Source organism: Trachemys scripta, chromosome 9 (genome assembly GCF_013100865.1).
Source record: "Trachemys scripta elegans isolate TJP31775 chromosome 9, CAS_Tse_1.0, whole genome shotgun sequence".
Taxonomy (NCBI): Eukaryota; Metazoa; Chordata; order Testudines; family Emydidae; genus Trachemys; species Trachemys scripta.
Window position 1 is genome coordinate 100,914,980 of NC_048306.1, and position 25,378 is coordinate 100,940,357.

The 25,378-nt window shown below is 45.3% G+C and overlaps 2 protein-coding genes across 2 annotated transcripts; one reads left to right on the forward strand and one right to left on the reverse strand.

The window, feature by feature from the left end:
• The first annotated feature begins 2,168 nt into the window (after positions 1-2,168).
• CLDN16 (claudin 16) lies at positions 2,169-13,376 on the forward strand. Its single transcript, XM_034782016.1, has 5 exons — positions 2,169-2,529; positions 8,250-8,352; positions 9,630-9,794; positions 10,790-10,981; positions 11,744-13,376. The coding sequence occupies exons 1-5, from the start codon at positions 2,416-2,418 to the stop codon at positions 11,881-11,883; spliced, it is 714 nt and encodes a 237-aa protein (XP_034637907.1). The 5' UTR covers positions 2,169-2,415; the 3' UTR covers positions 11,884-13,376.
• A 4,616-nt stretch (positions 13,377-17,992) lies between these two features.
• On the reverse strand, positions 17,993-23,897 carry TMEM207 (transmembrane protein 207). Its single transcript, XM_034782121.1, has 5 exons — positions 23,779-23,897; positions 21,871-21,908; positions 21,352-21,396; positions 20,249-20,391; positions 17,993-19,441 (listed from the first exon to the last, which is right to left on the reverse strand). Exons 1-5 carry the CDS (start codon positions 23,851-23,853, stop codon positions 19,293-19,295), a joined length of 450 nt encoding a protein of 149 aa, XP_034638012.1. The 5' UTR covers positions 23,854-23,897; the 3' UTR covers positions 17,993-19,292.
• Between the last annotated feature and the right edge of the window lie 1,481 nt (positions 23,898-25,378).

Consider the following 25,378-nt stretch of genomic DNA (forward strand, 5'->3'; position numbering starts at 1 on the left):
CACCATCCTGTGAGACAGGTAAGGATCATTATCTCCATCTGATATATGAGGGAATTGAGGCACAGAGAAGTTAAGTGATTTGCCCATGTCACACACAGAGTCGGTAGCAGAGCTGGAATTAGAGTTAAGGCATTCCAGGCTCCCAGCCACGTGTTTAATCTAACCGGAGATTTGCCCATCGTTAGAGAGTTTCCTGAGAGTCTCCAGCCCCCACCCCCAAATAAAAACGTTAGCGAAATGGGGATTTCTGCTTGTTTGTACCTTTGAAAATATCAGGAATTCTAATCTTAGTCTTCCTCGCTTTTACTGGAGGACGCATTGGAAGTCTCAGGCGAGGATGGTGAGTACAGGCGAGTCTCATCTTACGCGGGGGTTCCGTTCCGCGATTAGCCCGTAAAGCGAAAACCGCGTATAGTCAAAATTACATTGAGTTCAATGGCGGGCGGAATCGCCCGCACTACAGGTACAGTATTAAAATTGTTATTTTTCTCATTTTGTTTTGTTTTTGCCGACCGCATAAAGCTGAAATCGCGCATGTTAAATGCGTGTAAGATGCGACAGACCTGTACAGCTGATTGGGAAATTTTGACAAAATGTTTTTCTGAAAAATGCTGGTTCATCAAAATGGAAACTGTTTGCAGAAAAGGGTCCCTGCGGAAGAATTCGCTGACTTGAATGAACGTTAGAAACAAAAGTTCTGAAATCGCTGAAACATCCCATTTCCACAGGCTCAAAACGAAAAGTTTCCGTTTTTCAGTTCTTTTGAAATGTAATTTTATTTCTACCACAACTAGGTCAGAAATCAAAAAGAAAAATTTTGTAATTATTGAAACCAAACTTTTCAATTGGGCCGAACCGATTTTATTTTTTCAGCTTGTTGGCTTGTGAAAATTTTCAAACGTTTGACCTTTTGTCCTGATTCAGGAGGGGAACGTTTTTGGAATCTCAAAAATTCTCACCGGATGAGAAAACCATTTCCAGCCCTCACTGTGAGTGTTCTGATCCCTTGAGTAACGTGGTGGCGAGTGAGGAACCTTGAACAAGCACGTCTCTTCTCTCAATTGTCTGTTCAGGTGTGTGAGATTAAAAAGGGCTTGTCTACACTGTGGTGCAGTGTGGTCTAAGGGGGTGTGACTTGTAGAGTGTGCTAATGTGTAGCACTCTCCCCGCCTGTGTAGACCGTGCTGGTGTGAACTAAAAGGTACCAAGTGAGCATAACGTAATCCTGGTTGAAACTGAACTACATAAACATGAACTAGGTACCTTCTAGTTCACACCAGCACAGTCAGTTCGAGCTGGTGCACGCTGCCGTTCACATCTCCGTTGTCTGGACTGCGCCACCCTGTAGACAAGCCTTAAATAAAAGGCAAATAATTTTTAACAGTCTGAATACAAATCACTTCCTTTCTCAAAGACTCAGGTTTAATGACACGCTCTCCCTCCTCTCCAGATCGTACCAGCAGTCTATGCATCTATAGCATCCTCCAGGTAAAACAGGGTAGACAGGGCCTGGATTTCGAATGAAGAGGATGAGCAGACAAAAAAAGCTTTTAGAAGAATTTAGCCCTTCCATCATATGGGTCTGAATTCAGATTGCGACCGACCTAGAGCCCACTGAACTTGGAGCCCACATTTTGATTTGACTCATTTGCAATGCCCAGCTCCAGATCTGAGTTCACCCAGGGAGGGGTGGTCTGTTCTCAGGGAGGGGACGGGAGGGGTGTGTGTCCATGTTGGGTTGTCTGGGCCTTTGTTTCTTCAATATTTCTTTCCTTTTAAAGGTAACAGATTTCCATACTGAATCAGATCACCAGTGCATCTAGTCTGACATCCTGCCTCCAGCAGAGACCTAGGGGTACCTGATGATTCAAAGGAAGGTAAAACCTAGCCTGTTTTGTAAGTGCACCCCTATCAATTGCCTAGTGCTCTGGCACGGACAGAGAGGGGGGGGGCAAATTCCTCCCTGATCTCTAGGAATTAAAAAAACTTCTATCCTGAAGCTTACATTTTGATTCCTCTTCTACCACTTCCCTAGCTCATAGACAAGCTGCAAATTGTACCCACCCTGACCATCATTCCAAGGAAGTTTTGGACTCTTTAATTGCCTGCGTGCACTTTCTGCATAACTTGAGTTGCTTTTTCCCAGCCATAGCGAGTTTTACCTGAACAAATCTGATTGGCTGCAAGGGCTCGGTTGCTTCGGATGACCTCTCAGACCCTCCTCCTTCGGTTGCAGCCGGTGTGTATTGTTCTCACAGCAACATTAAGTTTTGTACAGTTGAGCATTAGTGATTGTAAAAGAAAAGGGAACTTCACTCGCTTGATGGCTGTTGAAAGACAGGAGTGAACTGAGGCCCGGAGGCTCCCTGGGAGGTGGTGTTCTTTATGCCCTGGACGTGCTGAACGCTCGTTGGGATGAGGTATCTTCTCCAATATGTCGCGTGTTTCTTCGCCTTCTTCTCTGCTGGGTTTTTGATAGCAGCCACCTGGACAGACTGCTGGATGGTGAACGCTGACGACTCCCTGGAGGTAAGGTCGAGATGAGGGTGACCCACGCACTGCAATGGGAACGTTCCTTTGGAAACCAAAGGGGACGGTCATGCTTCTTGGGGACAGGCAACAAAAAGCCCCATCATGAGAGCCCAGCAGACCAGCCTTTGGGAGGCTAAAACACCCGCTGGGGTGATGGGGATATGGTACAACCCGCTCAGAGGCAACATTGATATAGGGAACCTCCATCTATAGCGAAAGGCTGGAAATAGTTTAATGAGCCAGTGGTAAATGGAATGGATTTCTCCATGAAAGGCTGCCAAGTGCCACTGCAGTCTGATTTTTCTGTTTACCCGTCTGTAAGAAAACAAGCTGCCAGGTTGCTCAGGAATCCTACAGACTGAGCCTGCCAAGAAAATGGAGAGAGCGTAGGCATTAGGTCCCTGGTAGCTCCCGCTAGCATCATTGTTCCGCTGTCTCTCATACTTTCCCCCTATTCTCTTGGGTGAAAAGCAGCTAATGACTTTGGAGAGTGGTATTTGCTCTAGCAAATTGCTTACTGCGCCAAACTTCACAGCCCAGAATCTGTTCTCAGCGTCAGCGGTGTAAATGCAGAATAACCCCATTGGCTTTAACAGCATTACTCTGGATTTGCACCAGTGTAAGAGAGCACAATTTGGTCCTACATTTCCAGGCAAACATGGATACCCTGGATTGGTCGTCTTCTCCTTGCTTTGTGAATTCTATAGATCAGACTCTGTAGAATAAAGAAGCCAAAGTGTGTACCTCTGATCTGCATAAAGAACGAGGAGTACTTGTAGCACTTTAGAGACCAACAAATTTATTTGGGCATAAACTTTCGTGGGCTAAAACCCACTTCATCAGATGCATGGAGTAGAAAATACAGTAGACAGATATATCTATACAGAGAACATGAAAAGACGGGGGGTGCCATACCAACTCTAACGAGGCAAATCAATTAAGGTGGGTTATTATCAGCAGGAGAAAAAAAACGTTTGTAGTGGTAATCAGGATGGCCGATTTCAAACAGTTGACAAGAAGGTGTGAGTAACAGTAAGGGGAAAATTAGCATGGGGAAATAGGTTTCAGAGTGGTAGCCGTGACCCATCCATCCCCCGTCTTTATTCAAGCCTAATTTAATGGTGTCCAGTTTGCAAATTAATTCCAGTTCTGCAGTTTCTCATTGGAGTCTGTTTTTGAAGTTTTTGTTGTTGAAGAATTGCGACTTTTAGGTCTGTAATTGAGTGACTTTCTGATGAGACGCACCTATGGGGCTAGCAGAACTTCAGGGGGAATGCAGAGATTGGCTTTTAGTTCTGAGCCTCAGAAATCTCCCCGTTGACGTTTACACAGATTAGCAGTCTAGAAAAAGGGCAACAAAAGTAAATCGCGAGTATCAAGGCAGCAGACTGACCTCTCTGCCTCCCACCACGCAGTCCCAAGCAGTCCCCTGGCCCCCAAACACTCACCACTTTCACAAGTACACAGCACCACACAGTTCTACTATTGCTGCCTTTGAAACCCTCAGAATGGTCAAACCCTGCTGAAGGGCTGCAGTTTTTAAAACATATGTTCTCTAGAAAAGTCTGTGCTTTGCACAATCAGGGTGAAATTCACTCCCGGGCAGTCTGACAGACAGACTTTCTATCTACCACCTACTTGCCAATGTATGGAATCAGAGGGGTAACTCTGGCTGGGCACCACTGGCACAGAGATCAGAATCTGGCTTTCAGATGCCACAGCAATAATCATGATGTTAGGGCCCACCCAGAACAGTGAAAGGGAAAGATGGTTTTCCCCTAACAAGACAAACCCTAATAGTCTCAAGGCCTAGGTACTATGGTGATTGGTGCTCAGAGATCTATCCTGTAGAAAGAAACAAAACGATAATGTTCAGCATGTCGAAGTGTTAAGCTCAGATACATTTAAGGACTGATCCCCAGCAGGTATAAATGGACGTCGTCCACCTATACCAAAGCTGGCCCTGGATTTTCAGTCTATCCTTTTAGCTCTTTTTTAAATGTATTGCAGGCAGAGGTGAGAAATCCGAAGTCATTGGAAGTTTTTTCTCTCCTTGCCTCTAGCAGCAGATGGCTTGAATATGACGGGGCTTGGAAAGTTTAAAAGACAACAGGGAGACACCAGAATCTAGCTGTTGACAGTAAAGCACCTAAACATATTGACAGCATCATAACTATATTGTGCCTCGCTAGTCATTTTTCACAGACCTGAATTCATTCTGAATAAAACAATTCATATAAATTAAGCCCATGAACAAAAGGCTTTTTAACCTTGCCTTCACCCTCCGACCGGGTTTCACCTAAGTGCTCCATTAACGCGGAGTTGGGTTAATGGTAGCCACTATTCTCACGTCCCTGCCCTGAGCACGAATACCAAACCACGCAGCAAAGTGCCCCCAGCGTTAATACCTGATAGAACGAGCGTCTTAATTCCCCTAATGAGCTCATTGCCTCTCTAAATATGGGCATGCAGGTAAATGATCAATTGCCTAGGCGCTCAGAAATTGACATTGCTCCTGGTTTCAGCCAGCGACACAGAACTGTTCAATCCGCTTTCGGTTTGCAGGGAGCGGAGCTGCGTTTCCCGTAAGAATCCCTGAGCACTTTTTATTCGGGGCTGTTAGTTTGAGCCGGAGTTAGGTTTCCTTCGTTGTGAGCATCACTACGCACGCTGCTGGGTTGGGATGGCAGTACCCTAGAGCAGGGGTGCCCAAACTGAGTGCACGTACCACTGGGGGAACATCAGCTTGATAGTCCCTCCATTCACTTCACAACCATCTGTTAAGAAAGTGGACCACGAACCAATGACATTTGGGAGCTTCTGGGCTAGAGGCTCCGTTCACTTGGGATAAGTTTGAACAGGTCTCCGAACTCTCCCGGGCCTGGAAACTGCTTCAGAAAAAGCTCTCTCGGGGGACATCATCCCTCTCTGGTTTCAGCCAGGTTAGAAGTTACTATTAACATTTTTATTGTATTCTCTAACAGTTCTTCTACCATATTCATCACCTTAGTATCCGAGAGCCTTCCAACCATGCATTCCATGACATCTGTCATGTGTTTGGGTCTCTCATCCTCTCCTTAGGCGGGAAAGTGTGTGTAGGGCAGTGGTTTGTGTTGTCATTTTTAAAATGCTTTCTAGAACTAGAGACACGCATTGCTCTATGTTTATGTTACAGAAGACATGTCAGAAATGCACCTGACAGGGGGAGCTGAAGGTGGAGAGTTTTAGATCCTGGGAAGTTCGTTCCACAGTCTTGGCCCGGCCCCCAAGGAAGCTTTGACTTGGTGCCCAGATGAGCTTTATTCTGACGGTAGAAATTTCCATTGTGCCAGAGGAGTGGAGTTGTCGGCACAGAACCAGGGCCCCATTCTGCTAGGCATGGTGCAAACATATAAGGTGAACACAGCCTTTGCCCTGCAGACAGAGCCGTTTGCTTGCCATTCTCTTTATTATTCCGGGAGGCGCTCAGGGACTGCTGTGATGACAGCCGTGTCAGTACCTAGAGAAATACAACCTAACTAACAAGCTGAAAAGACAGATGACACAGGAGAGGTCGGGGGAGAACAACATAGTGAAGGAGGTTAACAGAGTTACCCCAGCACACAACTGGTGTAGCCCAAGGATGAAACAGGCCCGTTACAATAGCGCGCCAATTAGCCCCATGCTCTCCTCAACTGAGCCGGGGTGAGATGGCTCATTCCATACTGGCTCTGCAGCAGAGGTGGATCTGGGGACGAGCTCTGACTGAGGGGTGGGGAGTGGCCGTACAGGTACAGACAGGGAAGGCAGTGCAGAGGTAAGAGGCACCCTGGAAGAATGCGGGAAGACAGGAACCTCTCCCATGGTGTTTTGGCCTTTGCCATTGCTGTCTGAATGAATTCAGGGCCAGGATTGGGGGGCAACAGTCAAAACACACCAAGACACACACAACTTTGACTGAGCTCTCTTGGGTTAGCAAAGGGCTCGGTTCAGATTTCAGGCCCAGGGTAGAGTTTTGCACATAGAGGCGTAGATTCTCCATGGAAGCTGGTGAGTCCTGAAGCCCTGCAGAGCTCTAGATTTGGAGTATAGATCTATCTGAAATCCTTCATTTTGAAGGCCACACTAAACTTGGGGGTGAGTGGGGGCGGTGTCTGACTGTAGGCACTGAGTGATAGCCTCGGTCTCTGCTGTTCTCTGCCTGTGGCACACAACAGGTTAACATCCTGAGGACTGAAATGCTTTAGTCTAACACAAGTTATTGGCCTATGACCTAATGGTCCCTTCTGGCCTTAAGCTCTCTGATGCTCTGACACTAGGTGGAATAGGAAATGGAATGTATCTAAGTGTAAAGGATTGTGCTGGAGTATCAATATACCCCTTCGAAGGGTAGCCTAAGGGCCATGGCTTAGCTAATATGTTAGAGGGAAAGGACCGGCTGAACTGACAGAACCAACATTTAAACGGTCAGTCCAGTGTGTAATAGTAATGAAAACTAGTAAGGTATTGTCTTACGCCAAGAGGGATAGCTTATATACCCAGTCATAGATGTACAGAGTATTCTCTTTCAGTATAGAGTGATATCATTTCCCCTAGCTCAAGAGATTACAAGTTGTGTAACATGTCCTATTAACTGGGTTGGTACCTGTGATTATTACTACATTTAAGGCTGATATTTGGTGCGTTCTGCCATCCAAAAAAGTAGATTTGTCTCATCATCCAAACAAGAGGAACTGTTCCTCTTTCCTACAGGGGTTACTCTTTTGTTAAACTAGGCTGGGATTTCTCTAGCAGCCGCAATGCAGACTTGAGTCCAAGGTAGCACACACGTTAGCCCTGCTCCCTGCTATATGTATGAGCAATGCCAAGAATACACAAGAGGTGCTTAATTCCCATTGGCATATTTACAGTGCTAACAAAAATACCTTCCGTGTTAGATTGACTTCTGGGGGGTTGGGTGGGAATCTGGGCAAGGGGGCATGAATGGTGAATGACCTCAACCCGAGTTATGGTCCCAGGGCAAAAAGGCAGCCTGGGGGGAGTCGTCATGGCAGCTGGCCACCTTGTCCACACACTCAGGAGAGGACCTGAGTCCCTGGGGATGTCAGTTCAGCAGCTGTCACTCCCACTAAGTTCACTTTGAAACAGGAAACCCCAAAGCATAAGCCATGGGATTTTTTTCCCCTACCAAATTCCTGGTGGCTAGAGGTAAAATTATACGGGGCAGAATCGTCTTAATTTAAAACAATGTTCCCACAGAACCAAGTTATACAGTGACTTTTCAGTTCCGAGTGACCTGAGTGCCAGGCATGTTGGTAACCACCAGCGTGGGGCCTGATTCTGGAAATGGCAAAACTCTTATTGTCATTAACTATTTGTATTGCTGTCGGACCTAGGCGTCCCAGGCCCAGACCAGGACCCCATTGTGCTAGGTGCTGTACAAACAGTCCCTGCCCCAAAGATCTTACAATCTAAGCGTAAGAGAAGAGACCACAGGGGGCTGCAGACAGGGGAGCACAAGAAAACGATGAGACAATACGGGTCGGCATGATAGGGAGTGGTTTCAGTACACTGAACACTTTCGCTTGAGCAATTGTCCAGTCACGAAGACCAGCCCATGTGGAAGTCAATGGGAGTTTTGCCTTTGACTTCGCTGGGCTAAAATGTCCCTCGCGCTCTCTCCTCTGGCTCCTGCTATTGCATTGGGGTGTGCTCACTCGCTGCTTTTTTACTTCTAGGTGAGCACAAAGTGCCGTGGCCTGTGGTGGGAATGCGTCACCAACGTGTTCGATGGGATTCAAACCTGTGACGAGTATGACTCTATATTTGCCGAGCACCCCTGTACGTATGCTTCAGATTTCAATCACAAACTGTGCAGGTAGAGAACATAGAACCATAGGGTTAGAAGGGTTCACAAGGGTCATCTAATCCAGGGGTTCTCAAACTGGGGGTCGTAAGCTTATTAAGGAGGGGGTTTGCGAGCTATCAGCCCCCAACGCATGCAGGGGGTTCGTGCTGTCAGCCCAAGCCCTTCAGAGCTGGGTGGCTGGAGAGCAGCGGCTGCCGGCCAGGCCCCAGCTCTGAAGGCAGCACGGCCCCCAGCAGCAGCGCAGAAGTAAGGCATGGTATGCGGGGGATCGTCACTTTTTGTGGGAGTGGAGATTGTCAAAGCCTGAAATATTTTCAAAGGGGATCCCAGCAAAAAATGTTTGAGAACCCCTGATCTAGTCTAGCCCCCTGCCAAGATGCAGCATTTGTTACAGGTGGCTATCCAGCCTCCTTTAGAAAACCTCTGGTGAAGGAGCTTCAAACATTCCCCTTTCCAAGGACAGATTTTTTATGGTAGGCTCCACAGGAGATTTTTATCATATTGCAAGATGTAAAGCTGATTTGATACTCTTAGAAACCTGAAGGCTTAGGGCTTGTCTTCACTGCAAAGTGAATGAGTTATAACGCAAGGGCTGTCCCTATGGGGGGAGGGATAGCTCAGTGGTTTGCGCATTGGCCTGCTAAACCCAGGGTTAGGAGTTCAATCCTTGAGGGGGGCCATTTAGGGATCTGGGGCACAAAAAAAAAAAAAAAAGCTGTCTAGGGATTGGGCCTGCTTCAAGCAGGAGGTTGGACTAGATGACCTCCTGAGGTCCCTTCCCACCCTGATATTCTAGTCTATGATTTTTATGTGGGGGACTTAATCATTTTAGAGCACTGCATAGCAGCCACTCTCTTTTGGGGATTAAATGTGGCTGGGAAGTGGCAGATGTCAGCTGATCACCAGGCCTAAGGTTTCATGCAATACCCCTTTCTGGAGAGATTCTGCCACCCCGGGTGCTTTGATTTCAATGGGCATGTCTGGAGAAGATGCTCTGTGATAATGGGAGCGCGCTCTCCCATCAGCGTAATTACTCCACTTCTGCGAGAGGCGGAAGCTATGTCACCGGTGTGGACAGCGCTTAGGTCGCTGTCACTTGTGTCACTTGGGGGGGTGTCTTTTTCACACCCCTGAGTGCCGTAAGTTACCTCGACTCACACGGTAGTGTAGACCTGCCCCTAGTTCTTTAGCTTTTAGGATCCTGGCTGTATCTCTTTGCTGCACCACAATCCCCTACCCTGTCCTGCAGTGAAGCTGGTGCTGACCAGAGCCATGATGATCACAGCAGACATCCTGGCAGGGTTTGGATTCGCTTTCCTGCTCCTGGGACTTGACTGTGTCAAATTCCTCATGGACGAGCCCACCATCAAACTGCGCATCTGTCTCGTGTCTGGAGTTACGTTGCTCATAGCAGGTATTTGTTCAGTATGGTCACATGATCATGGATGGCCCGATTAAAAATAAATAATTAGTGCAAAGGAGTGTGAGTAGTTTAGTGGGCTGAGACACACGCTCTGTGAGAGGAAGCACGGTCCAATGGTTAGGCTGCTAGCCAGAGAATCAAATTCAATTCTCTACTACACCACTGACTTCCTTTGTGACCCTGGCAAGTTACTTAGCCTCTCTGTGCCTCAGTTTCCCATCTGTAAAATGGGGATAAGAGCACTGCCCTGCCTTAGCCTCACAACCGGGGTATTCTGAGGCTAACAACATTAGAGTGTGAGATTCTTAGACACTAGCGTGATGGGGGCCAGAGAAGTAACTAGGATAAATAGGTGCCAAGTTATAGCATTGGCTCACTATGGACAAAGTAACTTTATTTATTTGGATTTGCACCAATATTAAAAAAGCTCTCCCAATTTCACTTCCCTCACAGATATAAAGACTCTAATGCCAATTACTGGGAGGCTTATGAATACGTGTGCTTATAATGTTCTCAGAGCTCCGCTTCTATATGGCCCGGTGCATATTAGAGCTAATCGAAAAGCACTTTGTGAACATTTTGTTGGCAATTTCCTCCGGATGTGTATCCAAATTCAAAATATGCCTGAAAAACCTTGAAATTCAAAAACTCCTGATCAGCTACAAGTGGATAAACAAGGGATGGTGGGGCAGGGGGGAATTGCATAGATATATAATTTCCCCTCCCCCCCCCCACCACACTTTTAAGTAGAGGTTTCAAAATTTGAAAGATGTCAACCAGCTAGAGTGTCCATCACACGTTTGAGCAAGCAAACCCATCGAGTAGAAACTGCCCTTGAGTACACATGGGACCCGCCAGATGAAGTCAGCAGGAGCTAACGGGCGGGTTAGGAGATGGCAGAGTATACTCCAGGAATCGTATAGTCCCGGTAATCACCGTAACCTGTCTGACAGATCTCTCCGGTGCTCTTCTCTCCCGCCCTGCAGGCTTCCCAGGCCTTATTGGCTCAGTCTGGTACGCCCTCGGGGTGTACGTGGAGCGCTCCTCCCTGGTTTTTCACAATGTGTTTCTGGGCATCCAGTATAAGTTTGGCTGGTCTTGTTGGCTCGGAATGGCTGGGTCCCTGGGCTGCTTCTTATCTGGGGCTGTGCTCACCTGCTGCATGTATCTCTTCCGAGGTAAGACCCAACGGCATCAACTAAACACAGTCAAGATGAGGGTAATAATCTCATGGGAGCCCAGAGCGATAGAACGTTGCTTAGGGGGCATCTCTGGGGCAGAGAGGAGAGCTCAAGTCTGTGTGTCCATTAGACCCTTGAATTCACAGCGGAGAATACCAGTGTGGGTTTGACTGCTGGGTTGTGGATCCTAAGACGCTTAGAACAGGACCAAGATTCTTCACACATTTCCTATCGCTCTCCAGCGGCCTATCAGAGGCTATTACCCTAGGATCACTCCTGATCTGACTGCATTGGAGAATGTGGCATTCAGAGATCACTCAGAACTTCATGTACTCGCAGGAGATCTGCTGTGTTCTGTGTCTGGTTCCGTCCAACTGGCTGCGCCAAACAACAAGAGCTTCCCAGCACCCTGCCCAGGTGCTCCGTCTGGGAAGCTCAGTCCTTAAAGGCCCAGTCCCCAATATCACAGAGCCTATATAAAAAGCTTCATCTCCTATCCAGCATCATCCTGGGTGATGGTTACGTGTGCAGCAGTGTTTTGCCTGTAAAATGGGCATAGTAATACTTTACTCATCTTTGTGAAGGGCTTTGAGCTCCTCAGATGGAAGATGAGGTCTAAGTGAAAAATGCACTGTTATTATTTACCTTATTAACAAATAGGAACCCTCATCGCACTGTATTCGGAGGCCACTTTGCTGATGGGAAATGGCTGGGTCATTGCTAATCAGCTTTCCCTCTTTCTTTCCTTTTGCAACACAGATGTTGGCTCTGGGAGGTTCTATTCCCCTAATTCCTTGAGGAAGATGTATTCCCCAGCTGGAACGACTGTGGCAAACACATACTATCCATCGTCTCAGACAGCGACTGCCAAAATGTACGCGATGGACACCAGAGTGTGAGGATCAGGAAATGAGGAGACTAGAGTGCTGCTTTTATTTTGAACTGCTTATCCAGAGGCCTGGCCTCCAGCGTCTGTGAGCGGGATGCTAAGTCGCGCCTCACAGATACGTGTAGAATGGCCTGTATCGGGGGCTTGAAATAAAATCATCATCTTCAGCAAGAAAGCAGCGGCCAGGAAGGGTCAGGAAGGCAGGGCTCCCACTGGGTTGCATTCGGAGAGGTGCTAAACACCAGCTGAATTCCATTAATCTTGCTGTTCAGCCTCAGTGAGAATTTGGCCCATTGACTTCACTGTGAGTTGGAAGAAATCAGCTCTTTGCAGGAGTGGGCACCTACATGTTGTATAAAGAAACCAAAACAATAAGAGTGGGCGGGAAATCACAGAGCTAATCCGGGTGTGATAAGGTGCTGACAGACCAGGGGGACCACACATATGGACCTCTGCTGAGAGACGGCTGAGCCGCCAGGTCAACATCTGGAATCCATGAAGTCAGGACGTAGGCGTGTCCTCTCCTTGAGAGCAACAACAGATCAGTACAGATGGGAACGGGCTGTCCTAACCTGCACCCTCCCCTGCTGTCTGTGCCTTAGGCTCGCCCACAAATCACCAGCTGGAGAAAACGCCGTACGCCCAGATGCATTCTGCCCTGCAAAATGCAAACCTCTTCACCAAACATTGAGTAGCTGATCAGACCATTTGGGATTCTCTATTGCCCAGCTCTGGAAATCCTAATTCAGTACTTAACAATTCCCTTCCTGAGTCAGACAAGGACAAATTGGGTGAGGATGCAGAATTGGCCTTGTCTCATGATGAATGGATTAACTAGGAGCTGATATAACCGACTGTAAAATCCCTTTGACCTGAACCCCCTTTAAATCAAAACACTTTCTTATCCAATTCAGAGCTATTTTACTGGGCATGAAATCTGCAGCCCTTATGTAGATCGTGGGTAGGCTAGAATGTAGGCCTTTTCCTCAGTAGGAAAAAAAATCGTGTTTTTGACAAATTAGCTAACACAAGTTAAAACCCCAGTGTAGACAGGGCAATTTTCAACACGTTTTCTGGTAGCCGCAGACCGTGGGTGGGAGTGTCAAGTTAACGCACCCAGTTTAGCATGTGTTAAGTCTACACTCCTTGTCTAGACGAGTTTTAGAACACATTAGTTGGCATATGTTAGCTATTGTGGCAACAATGCGTTTTTATCCCCATCTAGACAAGGTGCTAGGCACTTCCTGTTACTATTGGAATGGCTGTCTTGGATTCAAGGGACATGCTGAGTGTCCTTTAGGTGTATAAATGCAGGTGCTTTATGGAACAATATACATTGTTTGTAAATAACCTCTCTGATTAGTTTATTTCCTTCCCTGTAAATAGATACGGATTTCCGATTGCAGCACACCCAGTAAAATGGTCTTATAATAAAACAATTAAATCTGTATTACCCATGTTTGTCTGCAATATTTCACCCTCTTGTTACTTTCCGCAGCCTCAGTTAACTATGTAAATCATATACTTTGTCGTGACATCTTACGATTAAACAATTTGTTGATGCAGAGGTATGTATATATTTTTAAATATAGTGTTTCCCTCCCCCCCTATTTTCATGAGTTATTGGCACCGGGCTCTGGTGATTTTATTAGAATGAGGATGTGGATCCAGAGAGCACAGTTTTACTTAAACATTTTAGAACTGTAATAAAACGCACGCTGCGAAATGCATGTCATTTCCAATCCTGCAGGATTCTCCCATGGTGGTGGGAGGGAGGGGAGGTGCTCAGGGGATAGTCCAGCTAGATCATGATCTGTGTGATATAGATGACGTCCCTCCTGGAAATGAGGGGCAAAAGGCAGCAGCGCAAATAGACAGAGACTTTAGGAAGAGATTTGATCTCTGATCGCTAACACTGGGTCCCACTGCATATCACCGTCACTTGCTTTTCAAGATCTAGGAGCCTTTGCTGGGAGCTTTAGATGCATCCATGTTTTTTAACCTGTTCTTATTGTTTCCAAATGGCAAATGCTTCTGAAAAGAAAATCCATACCGAAGGAGCATTCCTACAGGCTGCTTTCTGCATCGATGAGTCCCAAGAATGTGCAGAAGTATAAATGAGATTAGTTTGTATAACACAATGACTAAACAACAGGCCCGGGGTGCCCCACTTCTTTAAAGGAGAAACCAAAAGGCTTTTTACCTGTTAAGATCGCCAGGATATTGAGTTCTTCCTGCAGATGTTGACAGCATTTAATAATAGTGAACAAATATATAATAATCAATAATACCGCTTAGCACTGGGAGTGATTTTGTCTTCAAAGCTTCACAAGTATTAGGAAATTCAACCTCTTAACTGGCAGGTGAGTTCTGTTGTCCCCATTTTACAGAGGGGAAAGCTGAGGCAGGTGGGTTAAGTGACTAGTCCAAGGCTACAGAAAATAATCAGTGGCAGAACTGAAGATAGATCCCGGGTGCTCCTGGCTCTGTTTTATGTGCCCATCAGTAGACAACACCGCCCTTTTGTAGATTCAAAGCACTATTAAGAGATACTTGAGCCCCTGTGCTGTGTGGAGCCAGCTGACTTCAATGGAGCTCCCTTTGGGTGGTACAAGTATCTGGTAGCAGGGGGCTCACGGCAGAATCACGGCCTTAGTTTCGACAGAAAGGAACCAAAGAAAAATCTGTCTTGGCTTCTTTGCAGCTTGCAGCTCAACAGACCTCCCGTAGGGCTAGATCCTCCGGTGCTCAGCCCTGTCAATGGGAGCTGAGGGCACTTTTCCAAGGGTAGCCGATACGCACTTACAAGGTTGAGCCTGTACAGTACTTGGATTAGCGTCTTCAGTTCATGTTGCGCAAAAGCTGGAAATCCTGACATCTAATGGCCCAGAGAAGAACAGCCACCTACGTCTGTCCCGCAAAATTGATTCCCCATCCTCTCCCTCTACCCAAAAGACACCATCAAACAAATCATTATAGACTATCATACCGAGTCTTCGGATTGAGCTGGAAAACAGATCAATGAGCATTTCTGTTATTTCCTGGGTTTTTTACATGTTGCTTGTCATTCTTGATTGATTTGCAAAGTAAATGCAAAGTAATGCACACTGGAAAACATAATCCCAACTATACATATAAAATGATGGGGTCTAAATTAGCTGTTACCACTCAAGAAAGAGATCTTGGAGTCATTGTGGAAAGTTCTCTGAAAACATCCACTCAGTGTGCAGCGGCAGTCAAAAAAGCAAACAGAATGTTGGGAATCATTAAGAAAGGGATAGACAATAGGACAGAAAATATCATATTGCCTCTAGATAAACCCATGGTACGCCCACAGCTTGAATAGTGTGTGCAGATGTGGTCACCTCATCTCCAAAAAGATATATTGGAATGGGAAAAGGTTCAGAAAAGGGCAACAAAAATGATTAGGGGTATGGAACGGCTTCCATATGAGGAGAGATTAATAAGAATAATAATAAGGGCAGCGGGGTGCGGTGCTTCTCACCTGAAAGAGCTTGCTGTGCAACCCTTGCCATAGACGAACCAGGAGGCCAAATTCTACCCCAAACTCCCTGATGCAGCTCCACTGACATTACTGGAGCTGCTGCCACAATCTCGCTCCCTTTGACGTCAGCAGTAAAACGTCCCTTGCTGGCACTGACGCAGGATTGGGGCCTAGATTAATCAGACTGGGACTCTTCAGCTTGGAAAAGAGATGACTAAGGGGGGGATATGATAGAGATCTATAAAATCATCACTGGTGTGGAGAAAGTAAAGAAGGAAGCGTTATTTACTCCTTCTCATAACACAAGAACTAGGGGTCACCAAATGAAATTAATAGGCAGCAGATTTAAAACAAACAAAAGGAAGTATTTTTTCACACAACACACAATCAACCTGTGGAACTCCTTGCCAGAGGATGTTGTGAAGGCCAAGACTATAACAGGGTTAAAAAAAGAACTAGCTAAGTTCATGGAGGATAGGTCCATCAATGGCTATTAGCCAGGATGGGCAGGGAGGGTGTACCAAGCCTCTGTTTGCCAGAAGCTGGGAATGGGTGACTGGGGATGGATCACTTGGTGATTCCCTGTTCTGTTCATTCCCTCTGGGGCACCTGGCATTGGCCACTGTCGGAAGACAGGACACTGGGCTAGATGGACCATTGGTCTGACCCAGTCTGGCTGTTCTTATGTTCTTATTTTCTCTTTGGAAACATCCCCCCAACGTGTCCAGTCTGTATTCGATTTTGCTCCATTTTGCATTAGATCCAAAAGGCCATGGTGGCTTTTCCATCCAATTTACTTTATTTATGACTTTATTATTCAATCCTTGAATGGAGTGATGAAGTGAAAGCCTCACTATGCCGCCTTCCTCATGCCAATCCTTCATTTGCGTCCTACTGGACCCCAGGCAATTAATCCTTCTACGGTTCATTATTTATCCACCATCAAGACTTAGCGACAGCGGACCCCAAAGTCAACATATTCACCCCCTTATTGCCTTCCATGATTTTTTCACATGATTTCCATTTCATTGCATTGTTAATGTGCAGCGGCAGTTATGTTAGTTGGAAGGCAGTTATGGAGTGCCAGCATTATTTCTCAGCCCTATTTCATCAGAAAGACAGGGATTTTTCAGCTGAGAACTCTTGGAAACATAGCTCAGGGAAAATGAAATCTCTTCCTTGGGGGCTGAGTGCTGCATGGGAACATAAGGCACAAAGCAAAGCGACTGTTCTCTGGAGAGACCACCTAGGGAACTCAATCCACCCATGCTGCTCTGGGACAGCTCGGAGGGGCCTAGGCCTGAGCGAAGGAGTGCACCAGTGGAGCTGCTACTGGGTGGATCCACAAACCTAAATGCCTCCATGTAAGTAAGTAAGAGTAACAGTCATTCTTAAAAGAAAGCAAAACTGTCATTATCCCCATTTTACAGATGGGGAAACTTAGGCACAGGACAGTGACATGACCAAGGTAACACATCATTGCTGTGGCAGAATGAGGAATAGATCCAGGCATGCCAGCTCTGAGCCCAGTGCCTTACCCTTTACCCCACACTGCTTCTTATGGGGCACGTAGAGATTCCAGCTATTACGACAAACCACTGGTCATAAGCGGTGTAGCTGTTCCACACCAAGCTCACCGATGAGGAGGAAAATTCCTTACTGCTCAAACCCTCTTGGATCCATGCCCTGGTGTACTTTTCACGGGGACAAATGCTCAGCCCTCCCGCAATATTACGCTGGTGNGCCCTGGTGTACTTTTCACGGGGACAAATGCTCAGCCCTCCCGCAATGTTACGCTGGTGGAAGGGGATAGATTGACAGCTCTGGAGAGGAAGGTCTTCCATTTCTGCATGGTACATGTACAGCATGGCGAGTGACAATGGCCACTTTCCCCATGCTTCAATACCCTGGTGGGAATTGAGCTCATCCTGGAGTGCATCCTGATCTGGCTTAAAGTTTGTAGGTTGCCAGTATGAGCAGATGTGTGTCTGTGCGTATGAGAAGTTATATACCCAGACCAGGCAGGGTAGTGTGTCAAAAATGACGTTACTGCATTGAATTTCCTTAGAGAGGCAAGGTGGGGGAGGGAATATATATTTTTTTATTGGACCAACTTCTGTTGGCGAGAGAGACACGTTTCAAGCAACACAGAGCTCTTCTGCAGATGTGGGAGAAGAACTCCCAGCCTCAGAGCAAAATGCAAGTTTCCCGGTTCACTTCCCAGATGTCACCAGTATCCATCGGGTATTTGCCTCTGATGACCTTCCCGCTGTAGATAATCCAGTGAAGTAGAGACCAGTGTCAAGCATACCTGTCTCTTGTGGGCTGGGAATTTCACATCAGTGAGCCAGGCAAGGGCAGCAAGATACCATGGCCCAAGGCCTTCTCACCCCAAACATTCTCATTGATCCCTTTAGCGGATGGACCTTCCCCCACAAGCTGCTCCTGGCACCCCCATAGTGTTAAAGCAGGCTGCCTGGAGGTATTGTGGTCACATATGTCATCTCACAATCATGAGATTCCCTTTGTCTCATTGTCTTTACCCCATAGCATTGTGGGGGTTATTACTGCAGATCAAGCATGCCTCTGAACACAACTGGATTAAACCATTTTATTTTTTGAATAACAAAAGCACCAAAATGTGAAACAAATCAAATTTTAAACCCCCGCAATAACACAGCAACCGTAACCTGTTCTGTGTGGCAAGCTCAATTTTGATGTAACCAAAAAGCCCCTTAATCACTGTTGATAGTCTGTATCGCCCTCTGCTGGACGTTGGAGAGAAGAGTCACAATCGGTGAAATGAACGTGGATTACTGAATCTTGTGAATAAGGTATTCAGAGGAGGGTGTATAATGAAAAACTGGACCCTCTTGGCTTGTTAGCCTCTCCCGTAATATGACTAGAAGGTGACATTCAATGAAATGAAAAGCAGCAACATATTTAGAACCAAGTAAATAATAATAAGTCGATACAGCTTTATGCAGAATAAAATACAGACCACCTATGGAGTTCGCCGTGTTCGATTACTTATAAACTATTGTTATTTCTAAGCCCAAACCAGAATCTTGGATCTCAGCACTGGTGAGTTTAGGACGTCAACAGGCCTGGAACGTGGCAATGGGAAAGCAGGCAGTGGTCTCAGAGCTTCCTGGCCTTTGGGGCTGGGCCGGCACACAGAGCTGCCGTGCTGAGCGCCATTCCTTTCTGGTTCGGACAGATACTGACGTGGAGACAGTCACAATATTAATACGGAAATCAAGAGTATTTACGTCAACTGAAAATAACCAACGCAACATTTTAATGTGGTTCCGGTTGAACAGTCCATGGGTCGTGCTTTCCCCCTGCCGCCTTTCAAGCTGCGGCATTTTGCACTGTCTGTATCTTTTAAACCGTTCTGCGCATTTCACGGGAGGCAAACGGTCTGTCACTTACATGGGGCATATTTACATCACACTGCACAGTATAACAGGGTAACTCTAACGCTACGTGGTGCCAGGCTGGCTTGGTGCCAAATGACTGAAGCAAACCCACCTATTTCCAACTTGAGAAGCCGCTGCCCAGTCATTTCTTAGCCTTGGCTCCTTAGAGGCAGTGAGCTGTAAGCACATGGGCGGAATTAGGGTATTTAATAGGCTAAATGTTCAGGTTGAACCAAAAATGTTGGGTACAGACAGACCTAAACTTTGGAGGAGCCTGAAATTCAGATCCAGATCTGGAGCCTGTGGGGAAGGTGAAAACTTACTCTCTGCAGCGTAGGCCTTTGGAGTCTAGCGGCAAGGTGGGCATTATTCGATTTGCATTTTGTTTCCCCTTTTAATTTAAAAATAAAATATTTCCTCTGCCTCCTCTTCAGCCTCATGGCTCCTTCTGTTCTCACGCTGGAGTAACACGGGGAGGTCTGAATCAGGCCCCTAGTATTTGCCTGCCTTCATAATCTCCTCGTAGGAAGGAGGCGATCCCGTCCCCCTGGTGCCGACGTGCAGGACGGGAGAAGGGCACAGCGCTGAGTTTGGAGAGTGGGCGTGCACTCCGGAAAAGGCATAGGGAGAAGCTTCGCTTACTGGGAAGAGAAAAATGGAGCTTTTCTTGGTAACCATACGCCAGCCTTGAGGGAAACCACACATGGGGGACCGCGGGGACTGTGTGGGTGTGGGGGAGAAGGGACGATGATGATGACGTGAGAGCTATATTAGCTTGAGATATTGAAGTATCATGTGGTTCCAGTCACTTGAAAGAAAATTACAAGAGAAATCTGCCATGTACGTGCAGCAGCTGCATCTCAGGGCTCTGGGACCAGCTAACTGTACATGTGGGCTGGGAAGCTGTGAATTCAATCTGCCAACACTAGAGGAGTCAGGAGTTTGCTTTGGTGTGATTTCCCCAGAGAGCCTAGTGTTTGCTCCTACCCCCTGACCCAGAAAGCTACCAGGCTTTCCTCTTGGAGTATCAGGGCTCACGCACTCGGTCTGATGGGACATCCTTGGGGTTTCTTCTGAGGGGCACTCATTTAAGATCTGATCCAATGCCTACTGAAGCTAGTGGAGATACTCCGAGATACTCTAAGAGACCAGCCCTGGGTGCGTTGTGGGAGGGGCTGGGCCCAATTAACCCAGTGCCTATGTTCCATTGTGACAACATTCCAATGAATATGAGGCCTAGTGATTGTTTTAAATGCCCCATGAGATGGACAGCTCTCCAGGAAGGAAGCCCAGGGCAGTAACTCCCATCGGGGTGGGAGGCCAGATCACTGAATTGAACGCAGCATCACTTTACCTACCGAGTCAGTGAACTATGGCCCTGCCACTGAGTTTGGGTTGGACCGTACCGGAGCAGGTTTAGCCCCGCAAAGATCGAGATGGAAACTAACCACCAAGAGAATCGGAGTCACTGAGCGCAAAGACGGCGAGCGTGCGCCGGGAGGGGAAGCTGCTCCGTCGTTTCAGCCAGCACTGCAAGCAGAAGAGAATCCCACAGGACAGGATCATGGCCAGAAAGAACAAAATCAGCAACCTGAGACAGAGACATAGACATGGAACAATCAACAGCAGGTGGCACCTGCAAAGGTTTCAGAAGTGAGAGGCAGGAGGGCAGGTTTGGGGGGAGTGAGAAGAGAGCTGCTAACTAGGAGAAGGGCAAAGTTGGTCTAATTATTGAAATTCTCTTGCACAAAAAACTTCAAAACATTTTTGGCAAAACTTTTTTTGGGGGGAGGGTGAGGTAGGAGAGGTGGCAGTTTTTTGACCAGAGTTGCACAGATTGTTGCAGCCAATGGCCAAAGTCCTATCGGTTGCTTCTGTGCCTTGGATCAGGCCCTCCCAGCTGGCTGGCTTTTTCTGAAAATTCAGAATTTCTGCAAAAACACTTTTCATGAAGAATTTTGATGTTTTTCCATTAAAAATGTTGAGCTGATCATCTCTGCCGTCCGCAAACAGTGAAGGAGATAAGGAGAAATGATCCAGTCAGGGCAGAACACAAAATAATGGGTTTAAGCACAGAAAATTCCGGTGAAATATGAGGAGAAATGTTCCTTGCTATCAACTGCTCTCTCCGTATCTATTAGAGCTGGGTGAAAATTTTCAGTCAAATAGTTTATTTGCTGAAAAATGCAGTTTCAGGTCGAATTTGGCAAATATTGTCAGTCAAATAAAAACTGAAAAAAAATTAGAAAAAATCAAAACAGTACATTTCCACATATTCAAAAGGAAACTAGGTAACTTTTTGTTTCAAAATGGCGTTTTATTTAGAAATTTAGCTAGAATTGTTTTTTTTTTTAAGGGCGAAAACACCCAAAAACATAAAAACAAAACAAAACCCAAACCTCGCAAAACCAAAAACATTTTAATTTTGGTTCTACCCAGATTAAATTATTTTGAATTTCTTGGTTTGGTCAATTATTCACTCAGCTTTCCTGTCTATATATCAGTACAGACTTTTTTGCCAATTCTGTCTTTAGAATGGATCAGTACTTACCAGACATACCAGGCACTGAGGCTCTCCTCATTGTAATTAAAACATCTAGCAATTAAAGAAACAGACAACATGTTGGGACAGCGCTGAGCCCAGTGACATGAAATCAGTTGAAGTGCCGTCCTTAAGTTGAGTGGTGGAAGAACCAGCACCATTAACGAATTTATAGTAGTACAACATTTAATTAATGGGATGTGTTTAAATGCAAATGTGTATAACTGTTTTCCTTCAAATATATTGTACATCACAATCGTTCTTTCTATGTTAACAAAACAACAAAATTATACATTATCATAAGAACCAGCTGGGTATCTCCCCTTTGTATTTCTCTCTTTCAGAAGAAAAATTAACCTCAAATGGCCATTGTTAGCATGCTTGCTATCCCTTTTTATATTAATGGTATGAACATGGTACTCTTGTTTAGAGCATCTCGATTATTTTGTGTTTTCCTTACTTTGCATTGCCTGTAAAATTCCAAATACAAAATAAAAACCAGTGAGAATGTGGAGAGTGAGTACTTACAGTTCATCAGGTTCACATTTCGGATCGGACTCTGCTAACTGAAACACACATGTAAACCAGTCAGGGCAAATACAGTAGCTTATTAATAGAATCCTTTTATATTTGAACTGAAAAGCACCTACAGACAAATTCAGGGCCTGATCTTGTGACTGTTACTTGTGTGAGCAGTCCCACTGAGCTTGTGAGCCTAACTAAGGAAGACTAACGGCCTTGATAAAGTTTCTTGGATTGGGCCCATAGTTTTTTCTGTTAATGGCCCGATCCAGCTCCTGTGGAAGTCAGCAGAAAGTCTGCCATCTAGTTTGATCAGATCCTTAGTTTTCTAATAAAAGCTGGGAGAAAGACATCCTGTTAAGATGTTTAGTGTTAACGGGTGAAGTATGTTTTTGCTAAGTGACATGCCAAAGTCCAAGAGCAAAGAGATACAAACAAGCATAAACAGAAATGTTTACAACACTGGCATTGATTTGTTATTCAACATTGGTTGCTGAACAGTGTCTGTGAATAATTGTGGGTGTGCAGCTCCTTTGCAAGACGTTCACTTTGACTGTTCAATATTTGTAATTTGAGTCGTTTTGGAATGTTTCTGTTCCATGACTGGAGGAATGTGCAACTCTTAGAATCAGGTCTTTGGCGTGAATCTTTGCAACTATGAATCTGAAAGTTGCTTTGGGGGAATATTTTATAACATTCATTTCAATCTGGCAAATATTCCTGCCACTAACTGCATTTTCCAGCTTATCTTTGGCAAGTGAACAAAACAGTCGATAAGCACAAGATGAATCAAATCCATTAAAAATCTCAAATGAATATCAGTGGAAATTTTTGGACATATTTTCCCAGCTCTGTTGCAGAAAATTTTAAATCAAATATCAAATTGCAGTAAAATAATGGTACAGTATAAATAAAATGTGACAAATTAGATTCAGGTCCTAGATAAAAATTATGTATAATTTGCAGATAATTACTATACTTCGTATTTCTTTTGACATGTGTCTGACAGGCATATAAATTTGTGTCCTCCTTTGAGTCAAAACCAAAAATCTCTATTGCATATAAGACTGATTTCTATTTGGACAGATCGCATATCACATTTCTAATTAGCAGGGATCAATGTAAGAGCGATGTTGTACAACACCAGCAAAACCCCAAACAGCAATAAATCATCTTACAAGGCTATATAACGGGCCCAATCCTGTCGACATTGCCATTAACCTCGATGGGAGCCGAATCAGTCCCCAGGTATAACAAAAGGCTCTCTGTGTAACGAATCCTTCAGATAAAACATTATCTATGAAATTTCATGGATGATTTAAAATGAAATGGGAAACAGAAAGAGACTGAGAATTCAAAATGAACTTTTCCAGACGTGCCCTTTTCAAATTGCGCTCATCTGCCAAGTCTCACACACATGGTGGGGCATCATTTTTTAATTGTTTGCCTCACTTCTGCCAATTATGAGGAGAGCAGGTGAAAAAAACTAAGACAGGCTCATGTGTGGCTGTGAGTGCTTTTTATGGCTGAATGAACCCATGTGACTTATCTTTCACATTCTTTAAACGTCTCAGTGTGAAGCCATCACTCCTTATGTTACTGATACACATAAATACCTGAATAACACTGTAGATAGATAGATAAACTGTCTTCAATGAAATCCTACTAATTCAGCTGGAGACATGCACTTTCTAATTTCAACAGCCATATATTGAATAAAAGGATTCCTATACTAGAAGAAAAATATCAGTACATTAGATGGAATTGGTTGTGAATATAAAATCCCAACAACTTGGCAGGTCTTTACAAATATTTTTCGGATGTTGTTATTGCCAAGCTATCCCAAGAATAAAAACATGCTCAACAGAGCCCTCAAATCGATCAAAGTCTGACCCCAGTAAAAGATTTTGTTACCTGGAATAATGTCAAACACAGGCCTCCAATTTCTGAGATCAGCCAGGTGAGACACTGAGCTTTAGGTCTCCGCATTGTTAACAACAGAAACCCTTGTAAGGCTCTGGTTTATACCTTCAGCTATAGGATCACATATGATCTGGGACTTTTACACATCCCTATAAATTGTCTTTTGAGCCATGGAATTCATTATCCAATGGCTCCTTGTGACTCCGGAATAATAGCCGGGGAATGAATGCCGCTTTGCATGAACACACTCAAATAGCCAGGGGTTCTAAATGAATATTAGTTTGAGGTCAGCACCTTGCAAATATTCCGATCCTTTTGTAGCTTTCGAAAACTCGTGTTGCTAACACCTGGTTCCATATTAACATAACATTGTACATTTACCTGGACCTATTGTAAATACAGGACTAATCCCGTAGGCCTAAGTTGCAGGAAGAGTCCTTATGCAAGTGATGCCGTTGACTTCAATGAGAGAGAGAGAGAGAGAGAGTAAGGATGTCTGGCTTACATCAACAGGGGAAAATCATGCTTGCCTGACTTACGCAAATAATTCCATCAGCTTCAGTGCATAAGCATAATAGAGTGAGTAGGGTATGGCATGGAGGGCTTATTTTTGGATACATATTCTTCTTTTGTTTGTATGCTTTGGGGGCTTTATCCTTGTTCCATTATTTTATCACACATGATCTCAGAAGGAGCATGCATTTATTGGCTGTATGATATTTACTAAGCTGTATTTCAGCTGTGAGTTAGAGGGAAAGCATTTCCTTTAGGGCTGGAGATAAAGTTCACTGAAGTAAACTGAAAGATGTCCATTGACTCTGAAGGGCTTTGGACTGTGCCATTGATCTTTAATTTCTAACAGTGAAAGAAGCACTGAGAACTATTTCTTGAGCCTCTGGGGTTGTCATCCCCTTTCTCAGGGTGGACTCTGGCATAATTCCAAGTAGGAATAGGTGATCCAATTTGGATAAAAGTCTAAAGCAACCCAAATCTGTGCCCATCCCTCAAGACAAAACCGAATCTTGAGAGTCAAATGTTTGGTGGAATGTTCTTCGTTATCATGTGACTGGTATCATCCTGATCTGGTTTGAACATGGCAGTGCCAAATTAAATAGCTGGAGAAAGGATATTTCTGCACTGTCTCCAGGCAGAGCTGAAGTGGGAAACGCCCTACAGATATCATGAGAAAACCATTTTTTTTTGTGAGATTTCAAACCCTCTTTTCCAGATCATAGAGGTTTGGTGAATTCAGGCAATGTAAGAATTGCCTCCTTATTATTATTACAATAAACCTCCCCCCGGTGAGGGGTACACTGAGCCAGTTGCTGTGTGTACACATAGCTAGAGACACCATCTGCTTACAACCTAGACAGAGGGGGCAGTCAAAGTATGCCCATTTTACTGATAGGGAACTGAGGCAGAGAGAAAGAGAGAGACACTAAGTAACTAACTCAAAGTCACAGGGAGTCTAGCAAAGCTCAGAATCAAGCCCCCATCAGCTGACTCGCAGGCCAATGCCTTAACCATAAACTCATTGTTCCTCCATACCAGGACAGGACAGGGTCCAGTCTAGTCAGTGTCAGTAGCTGAC

Coding starts and splice junctions, on each gene's coding strand:
- CLDN16 (XM_034782016.1), top strand. CDS start 2,416: ATGAGGTATCTTCTCCAATATGTCGCGTGTTTCTTCGCCTTCTTCTCT. Junction 2,530..8,249: donor ACGCTGACGACTCCCTGGAG/GTAAGGTCGAGA, acceptor TTTTACTTCTAG/GTGAGCACAAAGTGCCGTGG. Junction 8,353..9,629: donor TATATTTGCCGAGCACCCCT/GTACGTATGCTT, acceptor CCTGTCCTGCAG/TGAAGCTGGTGCTGACCAGA.
- TMEM207 (XM_034782121.1), bottom strand. CDS start 23,853: ATGCGGAGACCTAAAGCTCAGTGTCTCACCTGGCTGATCTCAGAAATT. Junction 21,909..23,778: donor TGTGTTTGACATTATTCCAG/GTAACAAAATCT, acceptor TGTGTGTTTCAG/TTAGCAGAGTCCGATCCGAA. Junction 21,397..21,870: donor AAATGTGAACCTGATGAACT/GTAAGTACTCAC, acceptor TTTAATTGCTAG/ATGTTTTAATTACAATGAGG.